Source organism: Micropterus salmoides, unplaced genomic scaffold (genome assembly GCF_014851395.1).
Source record: "Micropterus salmoides isolate LMB-PRFRI ecotype aquatic unplaced genomic scaffold, ASM1485139v1 Ms_hic_scaffold_17, whole genome shotgun sequence".
Taxonomy (NCBI): domain Eukaryota; kingdom Metazoa; phylum Chordata; class Actinopteri; order Centrarchiformes; family Centrarchidae; genus Micropterus; species Micropterus salmoides.
The window spans coordinates 2,910,463-2,936,209 of NW_024040817.1; the positions used below are offsets into that span (position 1 = coordinate 2,910,463).

The window sequence follows — 25,747 nt, forward strand, 5'->3', positions numbered from 1 at the left end:
AAAAACAAAAAACCCACTGAGGTGTGTTGAAGATGTGTATTTTGTTTGATTATACTTACATACTTCTCAATGCAGAGTGTTTTATCAGAGTATTTTTCCAGTATTGTATTAGTACTTTTACTAAAGTATGATTGGCTTGAGTCAAACTCAACAGAACTGAAATAATTCATGAAGAACATGCAATCTTTGGTACGTTCTCATTAGTGTGACTTATAATGTAAAACCACCAAGTAAAGCTGTATTCAACGTGCAATAACTGCATTTGACAGTTAAATGTGAACTTTTTACTTAAATGTAAAGTGTTTCTTTTGCAGCTATAAATCACGAGGAGCATGAGAACCCGGCCATTCTGCAGTGTCACCAGGTCACTCTGCGATGTCCTCACCCTGTGGAGGTAAAGTGACGTGGAGCAGAGAGATTAATGGAAACAAAGTCAACATACTTACAGCTGATGGTGACGGAGACTTAAGACACAATGATCCCGACAGACAACTTAAACAACTTGCTCTTCTCTGTAGTTCAAGTAAAATGCACTTACTGTTCACATTTTCCTCCCAGATTTTCAGGATACTGTAGCTTTGTCTTTAGCTGTAGCATATTATATAGCCAACCTTTTAAAGGGTTACTGTTTTAAAACAAGGTGGTTTGACAACATAAGATCTAACATCTCACCCCCTGATCCCACAGAGACACCTCCAGCAGTTTGAACCAGTGTCGTCCTCCAGCTGTCTGAGGTGGTCAACATTATGTTAAACCGCATATGAACTGAAAGCATTACTGTCAAGCTATTTTTTTTTTACCACAGTCCGCCCCTTTGTTTTGGCTATAATTTTAGCTCTCAAACACACGGATTTGTCTTCCACTTTTAAACATGCAATTGCACAACTAAAGAAAGCCAGCCTCAACCCCACTGGCCATAACAACTACAGGCCCATCTTGACCATTTATTTCCAGGAAAAGACGACTTGGTCTCTTCCTATTTGAACTTGTTCAACACCTCCAAATTCCAGTCTGGTTGGAGAACAGAATCAGCTCTGCTTAAGGTACGTAACCACATCCTTCGCTCTGTCAACTGGTTCCTGTGTCATTTTACTCCTGCTCGATCTCAGTACAGCGTTCAACACGATCAATCTAACCCGTCTGCCTCGACTGGAAAGCCATTTGATGTTACATTATGTTGTAGGTAGATGCAGAAGTGGATCCAGAACACAATATATTGTATTAAAAGCAACACTCTTTCTTAATAAATGATCTGTTGGTGAGGTTGCTGGCAAGGCTGAGGTCAACAGGAGGCAGGCAGGCTAAGATGGCGTGGTTCGGCTGGCGTTTAGCGGAGGTAGCGTGAGGTGAGCAAGGAGGAACCGTGTGAGCACAGCAGGCCCAGCGCCAGGAAGTGACTGAAGAGGCAGTTATGCCACTTCACACATTTGTTTTCATCCTGGGGTGACAATGTAGCAATGTTTTCACTAGATACAACCAAGTCCCTACCTTACCATATATTCTAAATTTAATGCAGCATAATGTTAGTTTATTAGGCTGTATTCTTATTTTTCTTCTTTCTTCTTCTTCTTATTATTATTATTATTATTATGTAGGCCTATAACAGGGTCCTTAGGCTACTGTTCTGCTTGTTTTTTCAGACTCCCATTGGGCATCTAGACCAGAACACACACATAAGTTTAAAAGTCCAAAAAAATGTATTTATTATCAATTCCAAAATTCAAAGTAGATTTTTACCGAACAGAAAAATGTTTAATGATCACTTTTGCTATAGAATAGCCTACATGGCGGTGTAAACGATCCTCAGGTAAAAAACACTCAAGGGAGCCGCACGCTCTCTTGAAAGAAGTACAAAACACAACTTTATCACAGGGAAAGACTATTTTAACTACATGTTATAGATATAGAGAAATATATACATTTGAAAATACTACACACTGGACCTTTAACCAGCAGTCAGGATCAAGCTGCTGCGCTGCTGATACAAAGATCTTAATGTTAACTCTTTTTATGACCACCGCCTTTTTCAAACCTTAACAACTTTAGTTGCCACAGAAAATATCTAATTCATAGAAGATGCAGCTGGACGTCATGCAGCGAACTGCCCTGTGACATGCTAATCTTTTACTGTACGTGGAAAAATCATACTACTAAACACATAATACTCTCCAGCACCAACACGGTATGTGTAGTTGGTTAAGATGTGTGAGCTCATGTTCACACTAAAGGAAACATCATTATTCATCGACCACAAACAGACACTGTTGAGGATGTGGAGACAAACGTAGGTGATCACTCAGTTCCTGTTCAGCCTCGATAAGCTGAGGTCAGACATTATTCTGTCAGTCACTTCAGTCTGCGTGAAGATGAGCGTGATTATCTGCAGCTGCCTGTTAGCGTTTGCTCTGAGCTGTAAAGTCACTGCAGGTAAGAACTTTTTTAAATTCATCAGTTACTCACCTGTTAAAATATATTTGTTATTGGCAGTGGCCAGTACATTTACTCAAGTACTGTATTAAGTATGAATTTGAGGTACTTTACAAAACTTTTGATAGGTATAGAGAGTTTATAAAATATGTTTATAGATTAAACTACACTTTAACACTTTATCCAAGTACGGCTGAAAGTTTTGGTTAACTGATTGATCAGTCGACAGAATTAATTGGTAACTAATTTGTTAAACATTGTTAAAAGTCTTTTTAATGGTTATAATAAAACTATAATGAGGTTGTATTTGATGTGCAATCGCTGCATTTGACAGTAAAATGTGAACTTTTGATTCATAAAAAAAATCTGTTTCTTTTGCAGCAATAAATCATGAAGCAGTTGAGGAGAAGAACTCGTTCAGTCTGCGATGTCCTCACCCTGTGGAGGGTAAAGTGACGTGGAGCAGAGAGATTAATGGAAACAAAGTTGACATACTTACAGTTGATGGTGACAGAGAGATAAGACACAACGACCCAGGCAGACGATACAGTTCACAGGTAGATAAGTCACTTCTCATTCTCAGAGCTGCTGCATCAGACGCTGGAAGATACTTCTGTAATAATGAACCAGCTGTGGATCTGACGGTGCTCCCACCAGGTAACATCAGACTTTAATAACGTTGTTCTACTTCCTGTTTTCTCTTCCTGTTATAAAACCATGTCTCTGATAAATGTTTCATTTTTCTTCAACTTTGAAAAAACTGAAATTCATCGGCACATTAAGGAAAAGTGGGTTTTAGTTTTAATTACACTATTTTGCAATATATCATATAATCATTCCTTATTTCTTGAACACTTTGCTCAAAGTAGCATTTTAATGAAATGCCACAGCAGATTGGCAGAAACAGAGTGGATTTATTTCAAATTTACTTCCTGTTACTTGTTGTACTTTACTGTGTATTTGTTTAAGTCAGTAATCTTATTTTATATATGATTTTAAAATATTTCACTAAATATGAAACTAAATATCAGATCAGAATATTTATCTAGAAAACTGCCAGAAAACAGTATCCTTGCTCTGTGATCACATCTATGTTCAAACTGAGACTTACAAAAAACTTAATTTTAATTTAAGTTTAATTTGTTTAGAAGTTGTTAAAATGTTGTACTGAAGCATTTTGAAAGCTACAAGTAGTTGTTTTGAGTATGAATGTTTATTCTTGTGCACTGGTCTCACACAGGACATTACATCATGAGACTGTTTAAGTACTGAGACTTCATGATGGAGCATTATGTTGTTTTCTTTGTTGTGTTCAGGGACAGTCAGACTCACGGCTGCAGAGAGGACCAACGTCACTCTGAAATGCCCTCCTGATGTTGGAGGATCAGCTGTTCCAACATGGAGCAGAAACTCCAGTGTAATACAGCAAAAAGGACGTTTTAATGTTTCACCAGTTGACAAGACGCTGACTATAACAGACCTGCGGCCTAAAGACTCTGGACTTTACTACTGTGATGGAAAACCAGCTGCGTATCTGACTGTGACCAAAGGTGAGAGATCTGAGGAACAATATGACACATTTTAATTGGCTAAATAAAAGAAAAACAGCTCAGAGGCACAACTGTTTTCTCCTGAATTTGGAAAGCACTTTGGTCATTGTTTTTAACAATTTGAACTTGAACTGCAGAACAGTACTGGAAATATTTTCATAAAATACAGACTAGAGAGCAGGTTTAATGCTGATTTGAAATACGTGTTTCTACAGAATAGGAAGTAACGTGAATCATGATGAGAACTCTGTTGCTTCACGACTCACCACAAAAATAGTGAATTATTGTGAGACATTCTGTCTCATGAGAAACATGTTTTGCCCTGTAATATATATTTTCTCTATGCATTACATTTGTGTCCTGATTTATGCAGCATTCTGTTTGTCACACTGAAGGTAACAAGGCACCACCCAAACCAACCTCAACAACAAGACCAACAACAACAACATCAACACCAGCAACTACAACAAGACAAACATCAACACCAACAGAGCCTCGTCCAGCAGCAGCAACAGCACCATCAACACCACCTGCAAACACTGATACAACAAAAGAAAAAGGTGAACGAAATGTTAAATAGTTAAATTGATGAAAGGTGATCAGTCTGAGAGACAAAGAAAAAAGCGTAAAGCAGTTATTTAAAGAAGACGCTGCAGATATTTTCAGTAACAGTCTGAGGTCAAGTTTAACTCAGCGTGCAAATGAAACTTGAGGTTAAAGTCTAATATGGGAAGTTGAGCGCACAGCTCGCTCTGCATGACTGTGGTTCAAGTTGAGAGATCACTGCTGGTAGACATGAAATGAAAAAGTTCTTGTTCCTTTTTTAAACATGCTGAAAGATTTCTGTCTTACATTAGTAAAACATGGCAAGCCCTTTTACATTTTAAATGACCAGTCAGAGGCTTAATTTGTTTATTTAATTACATTTGACTTGTAAGGATGAACCCTGTATTGTACGGAATATATAATTAGAGAAATCTACAATTTAATTTTGATAATTTGTAATAAACATTTTAAATGTGAATACCAGGTGACGTAGCTTTATTTAAAGATTAAGATATCTTCAGTGTAGGTCTGATTAGGTCTATTTTTTATTAAAGAATTAATTCAGAAACTCAAAATGAATTAATCTGAAACTGGAGTCTTGCAATGAGTTTTGACTATAGTCAAGATATTTACAAAGGACTCAACGGTTCATTCTAATGTTTCAAAGTGTACATTTTGACTGAAACTTTTAATGGTCCTAAATGTATTGTGAATATATTTAATGGGAATCCTGCCAATCTTAAAAAGGGCTTGCCGTACTTTACTTTGTATTCCCTCTGTCCCAAACAGAAGGTAAGAAAACAACTGAACAGCACACCTACAGTACAACATTAACATCAGAGGCAAATACAGGTAAGACTACAGTAACGAAACAAAGTCACAACAAGAAACCCAGAAAGAAGAAGAGCAGCAGAAAGATTCAAAAAATCTAAATGATAATCGATTAAATGTGATCAAGAACTCAAAGACAAACAAAGAACAAGATTAAAGCAGATATTCATTCATAAAGAGAGATATAAATACATACAAAGGATGAAGAGGGCGACTGTGGCCCAGGAGGTGGAGCGGGTTGCACGTTAACTGGAAGATCAGCGGTTCAATCCCTCCAGGCTACATGTCGAAGTGACCTTGGGTCCCTGGTGACTGTTCCACCAGTGCATGAAGGTGTGTGAATGGTGAATGCGATGTAAAAGTGGTCGAAAAAGACTAGAAAGGTGCTATACAAATACAGAGCATTTACATACGTCTGAAAGCCTAAAATGAAACCTTAAGTCATGGATGTATTACAGCGTCCTGAGGACAACAGGCTCCTGGACACAGATGTCTAAGAGGACCCCAAATCCTCCAACATAGGAGCGAGACTCCCGGACTGAAGTCATTTTCTGTCTCTTTTTGGTAGATTTGTCTCTGTAGTTGGCGCTGGCCCTGGGGCCCCCTACCTAGTGGGCTTGGTCAGGAATATACAGAATTAAATAAGAAATCAAACAACATTTAAAGTAGAATCTGACCACAGCTGTTGTTGAACCACCTGCATAGTTTTGGAAAAATAAATCTGCAGCTAAAAAGTTGCATTGCTGTAACAACAGTGTTTCAAAGAAGTGTGGGAGCATTAATGATGTTTGGAGAAGGTGTCTTTGTTTCAGGACACATTTGAACACAAACATGCCAAAATATAGTTTTACTAAAGGAAATTTTAATGGCGCAAACGAGTGTTTAGATTTTTGTGAGGATGCAAAATTTGAATTTCTAGTTCCTTCATTGTTAAATCCAATTTTGACGTTTTCAGCTACCTTTATTATTCATATGGCCTTCAGCTATTTTAAGAATCATGTCTATATATTTATTGTGTTTCTATGTTCGTTACTCATGAGGTCTGATTATGAATGCTTCCTTTTCTTCCAGCGGCTCCTTACCTGTGGCCGTCTGTTCGTATGGGGATTGGGATACTCTGTTTAATCATCATGATCAGCATCACTGTCACTACCTGGAGAAAAAGGTGAATATAGTTTGAACTGCAAGTGGTTTTCAAATAAAAACATCTTACATTTTTCCAGGCTCATCTTAGTATCATATGTTTCAGTGTTGGAGAAGCTGAAGGTAAAACATCAGGGTAAAGGAGGGGAGATGGCAGAAACCCTGTCTGGGTGCATGTGTTTGTGGTTTATACTGACAGATTTGTCTGAACTGTAATATAAAGTGATCTATGGACGGCCACATGGTGGCTCTGTTACTGCTACTAACTCAAACTAATGGCTTGTCCCATGGCTCAACCTTCTTCCAGGTGTCACTGAAACTGAAAGGTTGTTTTTGAGACATTCTGCTAACAAACAGAGTTGCAGGTCATGGATAACCACGTTCCAAATAATTACCATAAACATGTTGTTACAAATGTTTACAGGGAAAAAGTTACAACAGAAGTTAAATGAAAATATTGTCCATCATCTCCGTGTTTATCTTCTCTCTCTTGCAGCTCGACAGAAACAGAAAATGATCTGTGATCCTCCATCACACAGAAACGAGAGGGGTAACAACTGAACCGTCTTCAGCGTCCATCCTCATACAGGGCGACAGTCTTTCAGCGTTCAACCCAGTACTATTAAACAGTACTTCATAGACGTGCAGGAGTCATACTAGTTTGTCACCTTTTAAAATAGCTCTGAGGCTTTTATACTTCCTTTGTACTGTGTACTCAGGGGCGGACGTGTAAATGGAGGGGCGGAGATGTAAATATGAGGGGGGAATAAAGTAGGAGGAAAGAGAAATGAGTGTTTGCCGAAACAAGAGGAATGTAGAAGAATAGAAATGTTGGCACAAGAAGCAGCTAAATGCACATTTTCTGTGGTGGAAAGGTTGCAGTGGCAGGACCCAGCAGCAGCAGGGACATGTGCACGATTAGTATGCATTAAGCATTTATGTATAGGCAAGTATATTGTATATTTTTATATTCTCGTGCATATGTAGCTGTACAATCAGAGGCAGGGTCCAGCGGGGGAAGCTGAGCCAGGGAGAGGCCTATTCAGAGCTTAAGTGTTCCTGCTCAGGCTAGCGTGACCCGGTCTTGTTCAGTGCAGGGGTGACTTGCTCATACTAACGTAGGAGGCAGGTGTCAATTTCAATTTTCTTGAAGGTCTTCAGCATAATCTTATTCTCTTTTTACCACAAAAACATTGTTAGTGTTAAAATAACTGCAAAAAAATAAAAATAAGAGCCTAAAGGGCGCTCGCATAAAAGGCCTCTCCGTCTTAAAGTCCAGGGCTGAATTTCAGTCCCAGCACATCCCTGAGTGTACTGCTTAGCTGCTAATGTTAGCATTTCCAATTTTTAACCACAGTGTGAACACAATTAGGTAATTACAATATTTTGTGTGGTTATGTTACAAACATCCCTGTTCAGGACTGAAGACTCTGCTGCTGAGATCCTTAACTTTTGTAAAAGTGAAACATTTGTGAACATGTAATAAAACATAAATGTGACCTCTGTGTTTGTCCAAGTATGTTTTTCTACAGTGAGTTAGCAACAAGGTTGACAGAACAAGATAACAGTCTGATGTTCTCTTTACCTCATCTTAAAACATAGGACTAACTAGCTCGACCCTGTAGTACAAGAACAACGCACTTGATGTTCACATCTTCCTCACAGAAAAAGAAAAATATTTTCTTTAGCTGTAACATGTTAGAAATGTAGCCAAGAAAATTCATATTTAATTTTAAAAGACGTTGATTTTAGATGTCACTTGTCACCACCAGTCACTGATCCCACAGAGCTAAATCATCCAGTCACCTCCAGCAATTTCAAACAGTGTCGTCCTCGCAGCTGTCTGAGGTGGTCACATTTTTACAAATACACAATTAAGCTGTAAAGCCACAGACCTACATGTGATTCCTGTGGCTTTCTTACACAGTATTCATGTGGACCTAAAATGCAGAATTAGTTGTGAAGGAAAAGTGATAACAGGAACCATCAGTTATTTATCCACAAAAAGACAAAATGTGAGACACAGTTTACACATCCTTTTAAAACAGTTTTAGATCAGTCTTTGTTCTACTACTAAACATCTCAAACTTTCCAGGACCAACACACTCACGTTCACACTAAAGGAAACATCAGTTTTTATCGACCAAAATAAAAAAAAAACCCCACTGAGTTGTGTTGAAGATGTGTGTTTTGTTTGAGGGACAAGCGTTGGCAGCCACACACTTCCTGTTTGGCCTCACTGATGTCAGACATTATTCTGTGGACTGAGTCATTTCAGTCTGTGTGAAGATGAGCGCGATTATCTGCAGCTGCCTGTTAGCCTTTGCTCTGAGCTGTAAAGTCTCTGCAGGTAAGAACCTTTAAAAATTTACTCAAATACTTTAAGTATGCATTTAAAAAGATACAGAGTTTATAAAATACGATGTTTTGTTTAAAAAAAAAACAACTACCCAACAGATTGATCATACACAAAAATGCATTTCATGGTTCTGGCTTCTCAAATGGGATTATTTATTATAATAATTTTATTAAACAAGCATTGTGAAGGTGTCACTTTGGGCTCTGGGTAACTGATGGCAGAATCTTTACAAACCAATAAATCAATCAGTTAATGGAGAAAAAACAAAAACAAATCAGCAGATTGATCCTGAATGAAAGTCTGATACAGAATGGTTCAAATTGAGCTCCACCTCCACAACTACAGCAGTTAATTCTGCTTTCAATTAATGCATAAAGACTTAATCTGATGATGGAATATATAACAGGGACATTTTACTGCACAGAGTACTTTTACTTTCAGTACTTTTAATACTTTTCCCGATTATACTTACATACTTCTCAATGCAGAGTGTTGTAACAGAGTATTTTTCCAGTATTGTATTAGTACTTTTACTAAAGTATGATTGGCTTGAGTCAAACTCAACACAACTGAAATAATTCATGAAGAACATGCAATCTTTGGTATGTTCTCATTAGTGTGACTTATAATGTAAAACCACCAAGTAAAGCTGTATTCAACGTGCAATAACTGCATTTGACAGTTAAATGTGAACTTTTTACTTAAATGTAAAGTGTTTCTTTTGCAGCTATAAATCACGAGGAGCATGAGAACCCGGCCATTCTGCAGTGTCACCAGGTCACTCTGCGATGTCCTCACCCTGTGGAGGGTAAAGTGACGTGGAGCAGAGAGATTAATGGAAACAAAGTCAACATACTTACAGCTGATGGTGACGGAGACTTAAGACACAATGATCCCAACAGACGATACAGTTCACCGGGAGATAAGTCACTTTACATCAGCAGAGTTACCGTCTCAGACGCTGGAAGATACTTCTGTAATAATGAACCAGCTGTGGAGCTGACGGTGATCCCACAAGGTAACATCACACTATAATAAAGTTTTCTGCTTCCTGTTTCAGAATCATGTCTGAGCTGAATGATTCATTTTTATTAAACGTTGACAACTTTTAATAAATAATTTTAAATTAAAATAATTACAATGTAAAACTCTGAATCAGATACTAATTCATTTATTACAACACTATGGTGGCAGGAAACGAAGGAAAGTAATTTTGTTTACATTAACTTCCTGTTCTTGTGGTTGAGAAGCATTTTGTTGTACTTTTCTTTGTATTTTTAAATTGGTAATTTTATTCATATTATATACACACAATTCTAATATGCTTCATTAAATATGAAATCAAATACATTACAGTTTAAGTTTTTTCGCCCCCCCATCCCTATCCGAGTCATTTAATATTGATTATCTGCCGATTCAGAGTCCCGATCTGATACTTGTATTTTCCTAATACAGTTGCACACTTAAAATTACATTACATTTCTCTCTCCTTTTATTTTAAGTATCCTCCAGTGTGTCCTTCTCCTTGTGTGTAACAGAAGTGAAAACCAGTGGAGGACTATGGAAGTGAGGACCCATGAATCAGGACACTGTGCATTGTCAAAGCTTTGTAATATATTGATTAAACATACATATTTTTAATTTGACACACAGAAAATCACTGATCACTCCTGATTTTCCCTGAGATTTCTCCCAGTGTTGTCGGTGGCAAGTCTGACTTTAATGTTAATGAAAAGCAGCAGGGTGGGGGTTATATCTTTACTCGGCACTGCGCTGGTAAATAAGTTCTCAAAAATATATATTTTTTTAGAGGTTTATGCGACTAAATTGGTCCCACTGTGGGTGTTTATCTTTTTAGGTGGCTGGTAGAACGCAGCTCTTCTAAAGCAAATTAACACAACCTGCAAATATTCACCTTTTATCTGGTTCACTACAGCATAATGAACCCAAAAGAAACATTTTACTGTAGTTAAATAGCAATTAATGGATCATAATGATCCCTAACTATGATTTGTTTAACATAAGAAGTTTAGTCAGGTATGTCCGCAAGGAAGCAACTTTTAAAACACTTGTTTTCTAAATGCAGTTCGGATCGCTCAGGGTTATGCTATGCTAACTTGTTTCATAGAGAAGTAAAATTACAACGATAGCTGGAATCAAATCACAGACACATATTTTCAGAACTAAGTACAGGTAGTTCCTCGCTTACTTTTCTGTATAAATATGAAGCAATATCACAGAGCAACTCGGTGGCTCTCTGCAGCAGACAGGTCGAGAAGTTAAATACACTTTTTAATCCACATAAAGTAATTCATTAAATAAATTAACTCTGATGCATTGTGAAACATGAATGTTGTTTTCTTTGTTGTGTTCAGGGACAGTCAGAGTCACGGCTGCAGAGAGGACCAGGGTCACTCTGAAATGCCCCCCTGATGTTGGAGGATCAGCTGTTCCAACATGGAGCGGAGACTCTGGTGAAATACAGCAAAAAGGACGTTTTAATGTTTCACCAGTTGACAATACGCTGACTATAACAGACCTGCGGCCTGAAGACTCTGGACTTTACTACTGTGATGGAAAACCAGCTGCGTATCTGACTGTGACCAAAGGTGAGAGATCTGAGACAGAAAACATGACACAGACATTTTAATTAGCTAAATAAAAGAGAAACAGCAGAGAGAGCAGGTTCAGTGCTGATTTCAAATACATGTCAAGAGACTGTTTCTGCAGAATAGGAAGTAACGTAGACCCTGCTCGGTGTTCAAGTGGTTTCCGTTGTGAGAACTCTGGTGCTCGATGACTCACCACAAAAACTGCACCCGGCCTTCTTCTATTTTTAAACATGGTGAATAATTGTGAGACATTCTGTTTCATGAGATGCATTTTATTGCCCTGAAATATACATCTATTTTTCTACAACAACAAGGCACCACAAAAATCCGCACCATTGACACCTCCTCTGACAAAGCAGATCATGCAGAGAAAAATCACTGTATACAAGCCTAAATAAAAGTAAATATGCAGGACAACCAAGAGGTTTAATGCTTCTTTCAAGTGAAACTCGAGAGAGGATAATTGCATTTCAAATGTCAAGTAAACCCCGTCCTCCGCATTCAAGTGGTTTATGTCATGAGAACACTTTTGCTAAATGCCATGACTGTGTTGTTCTTCTGTGCAGTTCTGTGTCCAGATTTATGCAGTATACTATCTGTCCTCTAAGGTAACAAGACACCACGTGCAACCACCTCAACACCAACAACAAGACAAACAACATTGTCAGCGGCAACAAAGTCTCCTCCGGCAGCAGCAACCGGACCATTTACACCACCTGCAAACACTACAACAAACAAAAAAAGGTCCCAACAAGAAACCCGGGAATGAGAACGAGTGTAGCATTATGGGCAGCAGAGCGTGTAGCCTTCCCCATGTTTATTGTTAAACGTTAATTTGTCTTTTGTGCTTCTACTACATTCTTCAAGGTCTCTGTGACCACATTTTGTTCTGTCGTCTGCACGGAGGCATACCCCACAGGGAGCATGTCTGAATCAGAGCGTTTTGCCGGCCTGATTTTGCTGACATGTTTAGATTTTGTTGATTTGGTAATTACTGCTTGCTTATTGTGCTTCTACTATGAGAGAGTAGGCTACGTAGTTAAATGGTTTCTTTATCTGTGTTTTAACCGTGTTTATTGTTGTTTTATGATCGGGAGTCTGCACAGGGTGTTTTATTTTGAAAATTGGCCGGATTCTCTCTGCCGTTCTGTGTCTGACTTCCTGCCTGGTTGACGCGGCTTCCATCAAAAATAGACTCGCTAGCTATTCTCTGCGGAGCGGAGAGCCTCGTCTGGTGGACTCACAAACATTGACTAGAATGGCCGCGATTACCTCCGGCAACCGCAACGCAGCCGTAAAGTGAAATTTATATTTCTGTGTCAATTCGACGGTGTAGGCTGACGTGCACCTCCTCAAAAATGTAGCTACATGTCGAGTCGACACGGACCATAAGCTCTGTGATTGGTCGGCTGGGTAGCCTCGCAATGCCTCAGAGTCGACAGGAAGTACCCCGTGCTTTGAAGTAACATTTGCTAGCGGCCAAAACGGCGGCTGAAACACAGTGAATAATATTTGACCGTTGCAACCCGAGCGAAATGACTCGTTTCGCTATCAGAATGTGATCCATTCGGTCGGTAACATTTGAAAAGGCTACACCAGCCGCTCGTTTACAGTTTACGTTAAACCGGAAGTTAGCTTGCCCAACACAGTGGATGCTGTAGCGCTACTGCCGACTAGCGTTTGGGGCTGTAATTGACGGACAGACCCACGCACAAGTATAAATGCATGGCTGCGTGCGTAGCCTACGGCGCAGGTACGCACGTAGCCCCTACGCAGGAGTATAAAGGGACCTTACGCAGGCGGATTCAGTGGACTTTACGTTTAAGATGAAACAGATCTAAAAAATAAATTAATCAGGAACTTAAAGAAAAACAAAATTAAAAACAAGTTATTCTAACAAAAAGAGAATAAATCCATTTAAAAAGGATCCTCGTGGACACAGACATGTAACAGGTCCCCAAACCCTCCTAAGAGCCACAAACTCAGACTGAAGCATGAACCAAATGTTTTGTGATTGATGAAGGTCTGATTATGAATACTTCCTTTTCTTCCAGCGGCTCTTTACCTGTGGCCGTCTGTTCGTGTGGGGATTGGGATACTCTGTTTAATCATCATGATCAGCATCACTGTCACTACCTGGAGAAAAGGTGAATATAGTTTGACCTGTAAGTGGTTTTGAAAATACTCAGCAGTTCTGTGTCATAAACAAGTGATGTTTGAAAGACATCTCAAATAACACAAGAAATAACTAGAAAGCCCTCAGGGTGTTTTATCTCAGCTTTATGAAAAGATGAGTTGTGCAAAATGTAATTGAATCACACCAGCGAGTGAGTATATCAACTTATCATGTCTCTGTAGCGCCACCTACAGGTGAAATGTCAAACTGACCAGCACGTGTGCAGGTCTTCTAAATTTAGTTGCAGTTAAACAATTTATTCAATAATTACTACAGTTTATGTCCAGTGGGCCAAATAATACTACAATATGTATCTTTCCCAGGCTCATTTAAGTATTACATATATTTCAGTGTAGGTGAAAAGTAAAGAGTAAAAGAGGGGAGATGACAGAAACTCTGTCTGGGTGTATGTGTGGTTTATACTGAGAGATTTGTTACCAAAAACAATTTTTGCTTCTGAACTTGACAGCTCAGGAATTGTAACTCCAAAATGTAAAGTGCTCTGTGGTCGGCCACATGGTGCCACTGTTGCTTCTATTAGATCTGCACCCAAACTAGTCACTTGTCCCATGGACCAACCTTCTAACAAACAGAGTTGCAAGTCCCGTATGACACATTCCTAATTACCATAAACATGTTGTTTTAAATGTTGACATTGAATGAAAAATTACAACAGAAGTTAAATAAAAATATCGTCATGTTTATCTTCTCTCTCTCTCTTGCAGCTCGACAGAAACAGAAAATGATCTGTGATCCTCCATCACACAGAAACTAGTGCGATAACCACTGAACCGTCATCAGCGTTCATCCTCAGACAGTCCCGCGGTAAACTGGCATCCTGCTTTCGTCACTGACTACTAGTCTATAGCCATGTTTCCGTCAACATATTTTTATGCGCATTTTGAAATATCACATTAGAAAAGGGTGATGGAAGGTTTTTACACATGCTTGAGGTGGTTTTCGCCTTTATCAAAAAATAGTTACTAGAAATCCCTTTTTGTCTTTGTCTCTGGACAGAATGAAACATGGCCAATACTAGCTGACCTCTCTCCATTTTTCTCAGATCTGTGGTCCTCAGTCTATGTGACTGGTTTTGTTTGTGGTTTGCAACCTCTACTTCTTGTTTATTACAGCCATGAGTATCATCAACTTTGTAATGGGAATGAGTACCATCAGTCATGTAATTAATGTTACACACTGAGGGCCTCTAGTTTATCAGGTACTGGGTAAATGTGTGTGATGCGTCCAGGGGGTCATGTCTTTCATTGTTTTACAACATGTACCTGGCTGTTTAGGGCTGAATGTCTCTGCGATAGATTTAGATTGAGGACCTCTTAATGACGACATGTTCTAGTGGTAAGACAGTGCTGACCCTGAGATTAGGATAAAAGCTGCCTGTGCTGAGACACTGGAGCTCACTCGGATGTGCATTTGTGTCCCTGTAAGTTCCTTCTGCAGAAGACTTGAATAAAATTCACAGAAAGTGTTTGCCTAAGCTGTTTATTTGAAAACTTGAATTGCTTCACAACTTCTGACGAAACTACACTTTGCGTAGCCTATTTGCTCCAAAAGACGCAAATGCACCCAATTCTCTTTCTGACTTTTCAAGTTTTGCTTGATAATTAGATGGGAACTGCTGTTGACACAGATTTTAAGTAGTTCAGCACGTGGCCACACATTCTCACATGACAGTCAAAGCTCACTGTAGTTCAATCACACTATGGGGGTTTGGTTTGAGTTCATTTGAAATAACAAAATTCACTTTAAGGCAAATTAAATGCAAAAACAAAAGAGGAAGGCCTACTACTTTTACCATTTCTACTGTGGCTGAATTTGGAAGAGTTAAATGCATTTCAGATGAAGTAACTGCTGTTTGAACATCAGTGATGTCACAGCCGGTGTTAAAATTGCCTTAACGTTTTGACTTCACAGTTGTCAGGGTCTGAAGTAGTACCCAAAAGCAGACGGTGAATTTAAGAGGTTTATTTGAAAAATAAACAGAAGGAATAAGTGAGCTTAGGGGGATCGGGGCAAAGGGCCGGGTTCTGTTGGGGACAGGAATTCAGGACAGAATTTCCTGAAGGCAAAAGACAGAGCGAATTAGCAGGCAAACGAGAAATACAGAACTAACCAGACTTAGGACTAGGCTGCGATCAGAGGCTGGTGTGCCACGTACTCAGGTTACACAACAATCCAGCGAGGACTGGGGTTAAGTAGTGAGTGCAGATGAGCGAATGCAGAACAGGTGCTTGATTGTGACAGAGAACAGGTGTGCCACAGCCGTAGTGAACCGGAGACCACGCCCCCCAGCCCCAGGAGACATGGAAGAGAAGACAGACAAAAACAAAACCCACCAAGCACACAGCAAACACCCAAAAGGCAAAAAGCAAATTAAAAGCCACTCACACACACAGCCACCAGCCCGGGTCATGGTCAAGAGGGCGTGACGACAATCGATCAGATATTTAGGGTGTTTTCTGTTTTCAGGAAGAGCGAGGAAGCTCCAAAGTCACTATAAAGACGGATTTTTAAACAAATTTTTTAGCATTTAAAAATATCTATATAGATAAAGTGTATGGATGATTGTATATATGTTAAATATGCACATATTTAACAGAATAGGGTACAACAAAGACAGAAAAATATAGATCAAACAGCTTTGTGGAATTTAGCTAAAGGTCCAAGTTATCGTTCATCAACCATCCAACACACGAGTCAGATCAGAAGTCAGAACCCATCAGAGACTCTCCTCCTTCTGTAAACTGAACCAGAGCAAAAACGTTGCCATAATTCAGAAAGGAGAAAAAAATATTTAGTTATTTAAAATCTTGACCCTCCAGTAAACAATCCAAAGTGCCTAAAAGTTTCTCTTACTTTCTAAGTGACTGATAGTTTTTACATTTGGGGTTGTGAACTGTCTGTGATGTTTCCTGCTCTGTCCTCTTGTGTTTCCTCGCAGGTGTCTGGTCGAAAGAGCTGGAGGACGTCCTGCACAGCTGAACAGAATCTTTCTCTTTGTGCACAGTCTTGTGTTTTTTTTGTTTGCTTTTTGTCACCTGCTTTCATTCAGCTGGTGTGAAAAATGTAATATTGTTAAAATTTCACACATTCAGAGGATTCTGCAGACTCGGATGTGCTTTCCAGTATCTCACTGCTCACGATGCTCTTAACTTAACCTTGCACTACACAGAAAGGTTTCGATATTGGCTCTGTAAATATTGATTTTCTAAGAAAATGTGTAGAATTTTACAATAATTATCATTACAGGCTGTTTTCTGAAATTGTGTTTTTCTACATACGCTGAGTCCAAAATCTCCACTGCAGTAGCACTTACAGACTTTCCAGTTGTCTTCCTGACTATGTTCTGAAGGTCTTTACAGAGGGATTTGTTCAGGTATCATTCACAGCCTGAATTATAGAACATCTTATTCACAAAAACATGTCAAAAATTAAATTGTTTGTTTTTTCCTGTTGACAGTACTTTTTGATTTATAAAATAAAGCCCTTCTGTAAAAACATTTTAATGTTTAACAGTCTAGTGTCTCAACAAAATTAAACAATAATTTTGAAAATTACTTAATCCAGTGATTTCAGTTTGTTAAATTGATGCAAATTAACAAATATTTCATTAGATTCTGCCTCATTTGCATATTATTTAATATTTCAGAAAACCTGTACTACAAGAAAAATTATTGTCTTAATGTAAGTAATAAACTAGGAAAGTTAAAGGTTAGGGATTAGAGGTGTTATAAGAGGAAGAGATGAGTTTTCAAGAGCTGCCTAGTCTCACATAGCCAGATCTATTTCCATGCATAAGCGCTGTGCCAGCCAGTTTCTGCCCCTCGGGAGGCTTCCGGTAGCTGCGCCAATCAGAAGAAAGTGGGCTTTTAGGATGGGAGGCTGAAGCAACGGACAGTCTGAGAATATAAACATTTCCTTTGTGCTTGAGAGATAATGTAGTAACAATTTATTAAAACACTCTTAATAAGGTGAACAAGGAAGGAATTCAATGTGTCTGTGTGTATTTAGCCTTTTTGTGACTGCATTCAATCCATACTTGTGTTGGACGTTTTCTGGAAATTTGACAGGTCCAACTTATAAGATTGCAGAGAATGAATTATTAATTAGCATGTATCCAAATTTCTCTGTGGCAATGAACACAAGTCTAATAATCTGACCGACTGTGGTCACAGCAGGTCCTCTTACATGGAAGTCGCCATGTTTCTACAGTAGCCCAAACGGACAAACTGCTCTACCTGTTTCATCACTAAGTTAAATATGTACGACAAACAAGCAGAGGTAGAAGTTGTAGTAGTCGTCAACTGGTTTATTAGACGTAAGAAAAGGACAGTGCGTATTATTTAGCACAAGGGCCAACAGAGCGTGAGCGTGGGAGGAGTGAGCGGTGACTGATGGGCCATTCGTGTGGTGGAATAATGCGGATATTTTTTTCATCCTTTCATCCTTAAGTCTTTATTGCAAGAGAGATAAAGTGTACATGGGACGTAAAGAAGCATACAAAACTTTGATTCATGCAAAATCACGTATTGCATATAGATATTTGTATTTTGTTATTAAATTACGTCACTAAATTACAAGTTACTCCTCAACACTAAGTGAGATACAGCGAGCTGTAACTGTCACGTCAGCACGTGTGGACATGAGCTGGACCACAAGGCAAAGTACTTGAAAGGGTCTGTGTCACTTATAGACCAGTAGACACATCGTTGAAAGCAGGATGCCAGTTTATCGTGGGACTGTCTGAGGATGAAAACTGAAGACGGTTCAGTTTCTGTGTGATGGAGGATCACAGATCATTTTCTGTTTCCGTCGAGCTGCAAGAGAGAGAAGATAAACACGGAGAGGAGAGGATGAACGATATTTTCATTTATCTTCTGTTAAACTTTTCAGCAAATGTCAACAGTTTAAACAACCTGTTTTTAGTAATGATTAGGACTGTGTCATGTTCATCCAGGACTTGCAACATGTTTGTTTGTTAGCAGAATGTCTCAAAAATGACTTGTTGGGCCATGGGACAGGTGATTTGGTTGATTTGTGTCATTTGTTTTGGTGCAGACATGTTATTAACAACAGTGCCACCATGCGGCCGTCCATAGATCATTTTACATTGGAGTTATAATTCCTAAATTGTAAAGTTCAGTAGCGAAAACTTTTTATGGTTTCAGACAAATCTGTCAGTATAAACCGCACACATGCACCCAGACAGAAATCTGCCCTCTTTTACCCTGATTTTTCACCTTCAGCTTCACCAACACTGAAACATATAATACTTAGATGAGCCTGGATATTATTTTATTATTTGGCCTATGTGGCAGTGAAACTGTCGTAATTCTTGAATACTAGTGCGACTCAGTTGAAAATTTTGCACAATTCACCTTTGCACAAAACGAATTAACACTCCGAGTGCTACCTAGTTCTTTACAATTTGAAGTTCTTTCTGGAGTTATGAGTAGGAGTTTCAAAACATTACTTGTTATGATACACAATTGTTAAGTAGTTTCAGATGCACAAAACCACTTGCAGTTCAAACTATATTCACCTTTTCTCCAGGTAGTGACAGTGAAGCTGGTCATGATGAATAAACAGAGTATCCCAATCCCTATACGAACAGAAGTTTGCGTCAGGTAACGAGCAGCTAGAAGAGGGACAGATTTGGTTTGTCTTGCTGGAGGTAAAGGTGGTACTAAAGTCACTGGTGCGTTTTGACCTCTATTAAAGGTTGGATCTGTAAAAGAGAGCTGAAGTCATTACATCACCTCCTGTTTGCCTCTGTAATTATATGCAATCTCTCATTCAGCATTTCCTTCATCTGTCGATCTGAGAAAATGAGTTCCTGAGGTTTACTTACCACATTGTCAGACATATCAGCTCCACTACAACACTCGCGATTAGAAACTAGTTCAACATAGTTTAACAAACCCCAGCTACCATGAAAAGTCTGGTACTTCATCGTAACTTTGTTTCGTACACATCCATAAAATTCATCCGAGTTCTCCAAGTACAGCTGTAATATCTGCTGTCTGAAATCTGAAAACATGTGCAAATGTTTACATGGAAAATTATTTATTCAAAAAACTAAACAAATAACAATATTGGAGCTTTTTAAATATCAAAATATTTAAAGGGACCACAGAAAGGCCTCCTTTTAGCCACTTCCCCAGGCCCCTGCGTCTGCATAGGTTTCATTTCATCCTGCACCTGGAACGCTTGGATGTCGGAAGTTGGAAATTTCAAGGGGGTAATTCTGGGTTCTGACTGGAAGGCAGCAGCTTCCACTTTATCTGCCTGCCTGCTTGATCTTCTGCCTTTTTATCCGCCCCTTGTCTGGTTAAGTTTGCCTTTCCTTGTCTCCCTGGTTCCTTGACTCCTGTACATACGCGCCCCAGTATTCATGTGCTGTGGCCCAGTAAAATGGTCAAGACCCCGTGGCGTCGTTTTTGGACGTGTAGGGCTCCGCCGTCAAGTTAGCAACAAAACATCTTGTGACGTCTGGGCAAGTTAACGATAAGAAATACACAAGGTCTGATCACACTTTGCACACTTGTTGTGAAACATCGCAAAAAAACAAGTCAAAGGTGAAAGCGAGTGTTTACAATGTTGATAAGAGGATGAAGAGGGACTATCCTTCTGGGCACTCCTCACAGGCACACGCCATTTAAAACAAGACGGTGATTATCTGTCTCTTATTCAAACTGGACTAAGGTTGTGTTTTAGGGTCTGAACCTGCATGTTCTGAATAATCACAACAACATACTGTTGAGAAAGGCTCTGTTCCACTGCTTTATTTTCTAGTTATTAGCACCGTTAAAAATGTCTGTGGGCTTTTAAATTAAGCTATTCTCCCAGATGTTCCTGTCTCAGTAGATATTACAACAACTTTAATGCACAAATTATTCACAAAATGATTCACAATGACTGAAAAAGGAACTACACCACATCAACCTGTTCTCACTCCCTGACTCCTCACTTATGGACGCATAGTCAAGAGCCATCAGCGTCAGTTTGTAACACACTGGGGATCCCTTTGCCATCATAGTTCAATGCATTTAACATTTGACTTTGCCTAAACCCAACCAAGTACTTTTTGTGCCTAAACCTAACCAAACTGCACCGTTTCACGACTTTAATAATGCATTTTATTTTGAAAGTCTATTTGTTGTTGCTAAGCGTCGCTAATTTTACCGCGGATCCCTAAAACTTATTGATGCTAAAGGGCTACCCAGGGCGTTAAAAGGCGAAGAACGCGTTGACCACATCCATATTGTAGTAACTGACAACTGAATAGGGCTGGAACGAATATCCAAATATTTGAATATTTAAATATTCAATCATTCGGTACACATTTGATTTTCAATTTCGAGATCTGAAAATTGAGGGTTTTTCCCGCACTTCTGCTCACAGCAGTGAACTTTTTACCTAAACAATTACCAAACACCAATTACCTAATTTCATTACAGATCAGAACTGTCAGATATCTCGTAATCATTAATTTGCAGGCTACAACAAACAAACAACAACATAATGAACTTATTTAATTAATTATATTAGGCCGATAGTAAGTAAATTACTATCAAAGCTTCAAAGCTCAAAAAACTGAAGCTCAACTGAAAAAATATTTACTAAAATGTGAGCAGTGTCATTTTTGTGAGATACTGTAGTGTGATGTTACCTGTGATCACCGTCAGCTCCACAGCTGCTTCATTATTACAGAAGTATGTTCCAGCGTCTGAGGCGGCAGCTCTGCTGATGTGAAGTGACTTATCTGCTGATGAACTGTATCGTTTCAGTGGGTCATGAATGTGTCTTATGTCTCCGTCTCCATCAACTGTAAGTATGTCAACTCTGTTTCCGTTTGTCTCTCTGCTCCACGTCACTTTACCCTCCACAGGGTGAGGACATGGCAGAGTGACGGAGTCCTGCGGCCTGATTATTTTATGCTTTTTCTCTGTAAAAGAAAAACATTTTTCATTAAATATGCATGCATTTTAAGAAAAGCAGTATTTCTGTGAGCAACTCTCGGATCTACAGTGTGTTCACGGTAAGACTAATGCAGTGGAAGTGCACATTGAAGAAGGACACTTTTATCAAAAATGAACAAACAAAATAAATCCAGAGTTATTTATCTAGAAGGCAAAAGAACATTTTTGAGAGTGTAGGGTCCAAAGTTATAAAATATATTGTTAGACATATTCTAGATTGAGATTCATATGAAGCTTAGCCTTCTGTGGTTCACTTATGAAGCTGCTGTGTGTGACGTTCAGACCTGAAGGTTTTAACATAAACCTAACTGAATCTATTTAGAGAACATCCGCACTAAGCCGGTTTAACTTGGAAATGGCAGTGTTCTCGTCACAAGGTTTTCCTAAATCTGTGTGTGGCTGTAAAAGTTAAAAAACCTTTAGTCTCCTCAAACTAACTCTGTGATCGTTTATTCTCAGTGTTCAGCAGCCAAATACACAGCAGAGCTGTTGACATTAACCTGCGTTAAAATCAATGTTGAAAAATCATTTTATCAGCAGAGCAGTGGCATGAGCATAATTGCTAGTTAAAATCTTGTGTTTATGGGTTGGGATTAAAGATTTTAAATAATTTGAAAGTTCTTACCTGCGCTGACATTACGGCAAAGAACAAAGGCTAACAGGCAGCTGTAGATCTTCATCCTCACACAGACTGAAGTGACTGAACCAACAAACTGTTTTATTCTGAGCTGAGGATGTGTAAACCGGAAAATCCCACACTCATGGTTCCTGATGTTTAAAGATAGTGTAAAGTAGAGTATGATCACATTTCCCTCACAACTAATTCTGTTCTAGGACAAGCAAGAGAACTGACTCAAGGGCACAGACATCACCACCTGATGAAGTGCATCATCAGGTGGTGATCAGTCGTCAACGGCCGCCTACTTCCACATCCGGCAGACACAGAGCAACATTAGCATCCCCTTGGAGAGGAGTTTGGGTCCAAAGAGCAGCAACAGTTTTAAGCTACCTAGAGAGCTAACCACACAGAGATAATAACATCATGCTGGCAACCTGTGAAGCTCCAGGCCCAAGAGGGTTAAGGTAGCGCTGGAAAATAATGGTGGCCACACAAAATATTGATACTTTTGGCCCAATTTGGACATTTTCACTTAGGGGTGTGCTCATTTTTGTTGCCAGTGGTTTAGACATTAACGGCTGTGTGACGTGTTATTTTGAGGGGACAGCAGATTTACACTGTTATACAAGCTACACACTCACTACTTTACACTGTAGCAAAGAGTAATTTCTTCAGTGTCGTCACATGAAAAGATATAATCACATATTTACAAAAATGTGAGGGGTGGACTCACTTCTGTGAGATACTGGAATCCATTGTTGGCGTTAGCTGATAACATTTGGGGGTTTTTTCTTACACTGGCAGCAAAAAGTGAGATCACCAAGTGTCACTTTCAAAATCACCAGTTAGCTTGACAGCGTTCATATGTAGGCTGTAGTGAAGTGAAAAAACTGAATGTGCTTCTTTAACATGTAATCCATCCAGAGAAAAGCAGCACAGTCTGCAGTGCCCTGAAGCAAACTCATAAAAAATTGAAGGAGCGACCAGAAGACCAGCATTGAGAGAGTTAAGACGCAGATGAAAAACGTACTGTTACTAATCCACAACTTTCTTGCAAAGCCCCAGACTCACCTGTGCTTCCTGGCTTTCTTCAACAGTATTCATGTGGACTTCAAATGCCTTAAAAGGAGACTGTGACATGCAGTCATCTTTCTGTGGTCACATTTTGCAGCCAGTGTAAGGAAAAAACACTCAAAGTTTTCCGACAGGTCGCCATCATTAGATCGTGACGTTATTGTCAGTGTGGTTAGCTCTCTATCTGTAAATGTGGTTTTCCTGTTTAGCATCTCTGCTCTCTGTGTTTAGTTTGGTTTTCAGCTGCTATGGACACAAACTCCTCTCCAATGGGATGCTAATGTTGCTCTGTGGAAGTAGTCGACTGTTTGTTGCCATGTTTGTTATAACAGCTTCATAAGGTGATCATGTCTTTGTCTTTTTGTCAGTTATTTCAGGTTCTTTCTTGTACTGGCACAGAATTAGTTGTGAGGGAAGTTTGATCATGCCCTTTATTTAAATTACCTTGATGGTTATCTGTGTGCATTAACCACAAAAAGACAAAAATGAGTGTCAGTATGTCCGGTTTGCACATCTCTTTTCTCAGCTCAGACTAAAACAGTGTTTGATCAGTCACTTCAGTCTGTGTGAGGATGAGGATGAAGATCTACAGCTGCCTGTTAGCCTTTGTTCTGTGCTGTAATGTCAGCGCAGGTAAGAACTGTACTTAATTTTTTAAAATTTTATCCAGCAGTCTTGTTCAAGCTTCTGCTCTGCTGATATAATTATTTTATGATATTAATATTAACACAAGTTAATGTCTAATGGCTAATGGCTGCTGAACACTGGCGCTGAAAATGAACGATCACAGAGTTAGTTTGAGGAGATTAAAGATTGTCTTATAAACTTTACAGCCACACACAATTAAGGAAAACTTTTGTTTTTTTTACTAGATTAGTTTTAATTTAGATTATTAGATTTAGGTAGCAGCTTCATAAGTGAACTACAGACGGCTAAACTTACTTTGAAGAATATGTCACTAACTTATACTCCATTTAGAACAGTGGCCTTCTTCAATGTACTTTCACAGTATTAGACAGATTAATGTTATTCTATCTCTAACGGTGGACATGGATCTGAGAGTTGCTTACAGTAGAAATACTACAGTTCTGTGGTCGTTTCATGTGTTTCGACAAGGACGGTCATTTTATGTAAAACTCTGATATAGTTGCACTTTCAATAAACAGCATTATTCATGTACTTAAAACATTTTTAGACAGCAGAGACTGAAGCTAAACATGGGGAACTTGGGCGAAAGACAGTTGAGGTACCACACTGCAACAGACTTGTACATTTTCGTTGTTGAACTTGTTAAAATGTTGTAGTGGAACAGATATGTCTGAAAAATAAACCTCAGGAACAAGTTTTTTCAGCTCCACAGGCTAATGAAATGCTGCATGAGAGATTGCATTGAGTTTCAGAGGCTAGACAGGAAGTGCTGTCATGACTTCAGCTCTCTGTTGTTTCCTCTGCTCTACAACACCTCCGACAGAGACTTCAACACCACCTTCACCAAAAACAGCAAGACAAGTCACACCTGAATCTCTTCAAGCAGCAACAACTGCTTCATCCACTCCGCTAGTAAACACAGGTATTAAAGAAAACAGTTTTACCAAACAACCCAAAAGCATTAAAGAAAATGACGAAACTCTTTCCACAATATTCAACGCTGTATATGTGCAGTGATACAGAATTCAGCTAAGGAGGTATTTCCAATATGTCTGATCATTACAGGAAGATCTACAGTTTCCACCTCTCAGCCGACAATGAACAATCAGTGTGAGTGAGATCATATTTAATCTAATTAGTCTCTAAATATAACTTACTGTAGCTTCTACCTAATGAGCAAAGGATTGAGAGTCTTTCTGAAGATTGTTTGGTTCAACATTTGATGTCGCTGACTGAAGAGTCCTGACGTCCGAACACAATCTGTCACTACTTCTACATTTTGACCACTTTCACTAAAGATACATTTATACATTTATGTTTCCCCATGATACAGAGTAATATTATAGGGTCTGCTTTGGAATGAAATAATCTGAGAGCATACAGTTTACGTTTTGAGAAAGAAAAAAGTTGAAATGTAGGAATCCATTGTTGATGAAACAGGAACTTCTGGGAAGTAAGAAGACGTCACTCTCTGTCTCTCCTGTTTAACTGAATCTCTCAGAGCTTGTGGGATTAAAGTTCATTAAAACTAAATACATGAAACAACATAATTTGTCCCTCTTAAAAAAGAAAGTAACCAAATGTATTTACACAGATTTCCTGTTACCTTGTTTTTAAAATACACTTTTCCATTTATGTTACACAGTTATGCAAAAACAATTATGTAACTTTATTACAATATAAGATACATGAGGCGAATGAACAATAGAAGATAACTCGTCTTCATGTTTAAATATTACCACACTCTTTAGAACAACGCACC

General features: G+C 38.9%; 1 protein-coding gene and 1 long non-coding RNA gene across 2 annotated transcripts; both read left to right on the forward strand.

Annotated features, from left to right (window-relative positions):
* Positions 1–2,954: 2,954 nt before the first annotated feature.
* On the forward strand, positions 2,955–7,996 carry LOC119907993. Its single transcript, XR_005445165.1, has 4 exons — positions 2,955–3,084; positions 4,373–4,537; positions 6,426–6,519; positions 6,994–7,996. It is a non-coding gene; the product is annotated as an uncharacterized LOC119907993 (long non-coding RNA).
* A 790-nt stretch (positions 7,997–8,786) lies between these two features.
* Positions 8,787–12,525, forward strand: LOC119907668. The gene is made up of 4 exons (XM_038725385.1): positions 8,787–8,847; positions 9,584–9,874; positions 11,232–11,465; positions 12,077–12,525. The coding sequence occupies exons 1-4, from the start codon at positions 8,787–8,789 to the stop codon at positions 12,235–12,237; spliced, it is 747 nt and encodes a 248-aa protein (XP_038581313.1). The 3' UTR covers positions 12,238–12,525.
* Positions 12,526–25,747: the final 13,222 nt, after the last annotated feature.

Excerpts from the sequence above, each read along its gene's own strand:
- LOC119907668 (XM_038725385.1), top strand. The coding sequence starts at position 8,787 with ATGAGCGCGATTATCTGCAGCTGCCTGTTAGCCTTTGCTCTGAGCTGT. Across the intron at positions 8,848-9,583 it reads GAGCTGTAAAGTCTCTGCAG|CTATAAATCACGAGGAGCAT; the intron begins GTAAGAACCTTT and ends TTTCTTTTGCAG. Across the intron at positions 9,875-11,231 it reads GCTGACGGTGATCCCACAAG|GGACAGTCAGAGTCACGGCT; the intron begins GTAACATCACAC and ends TGTTGTGTTCAG.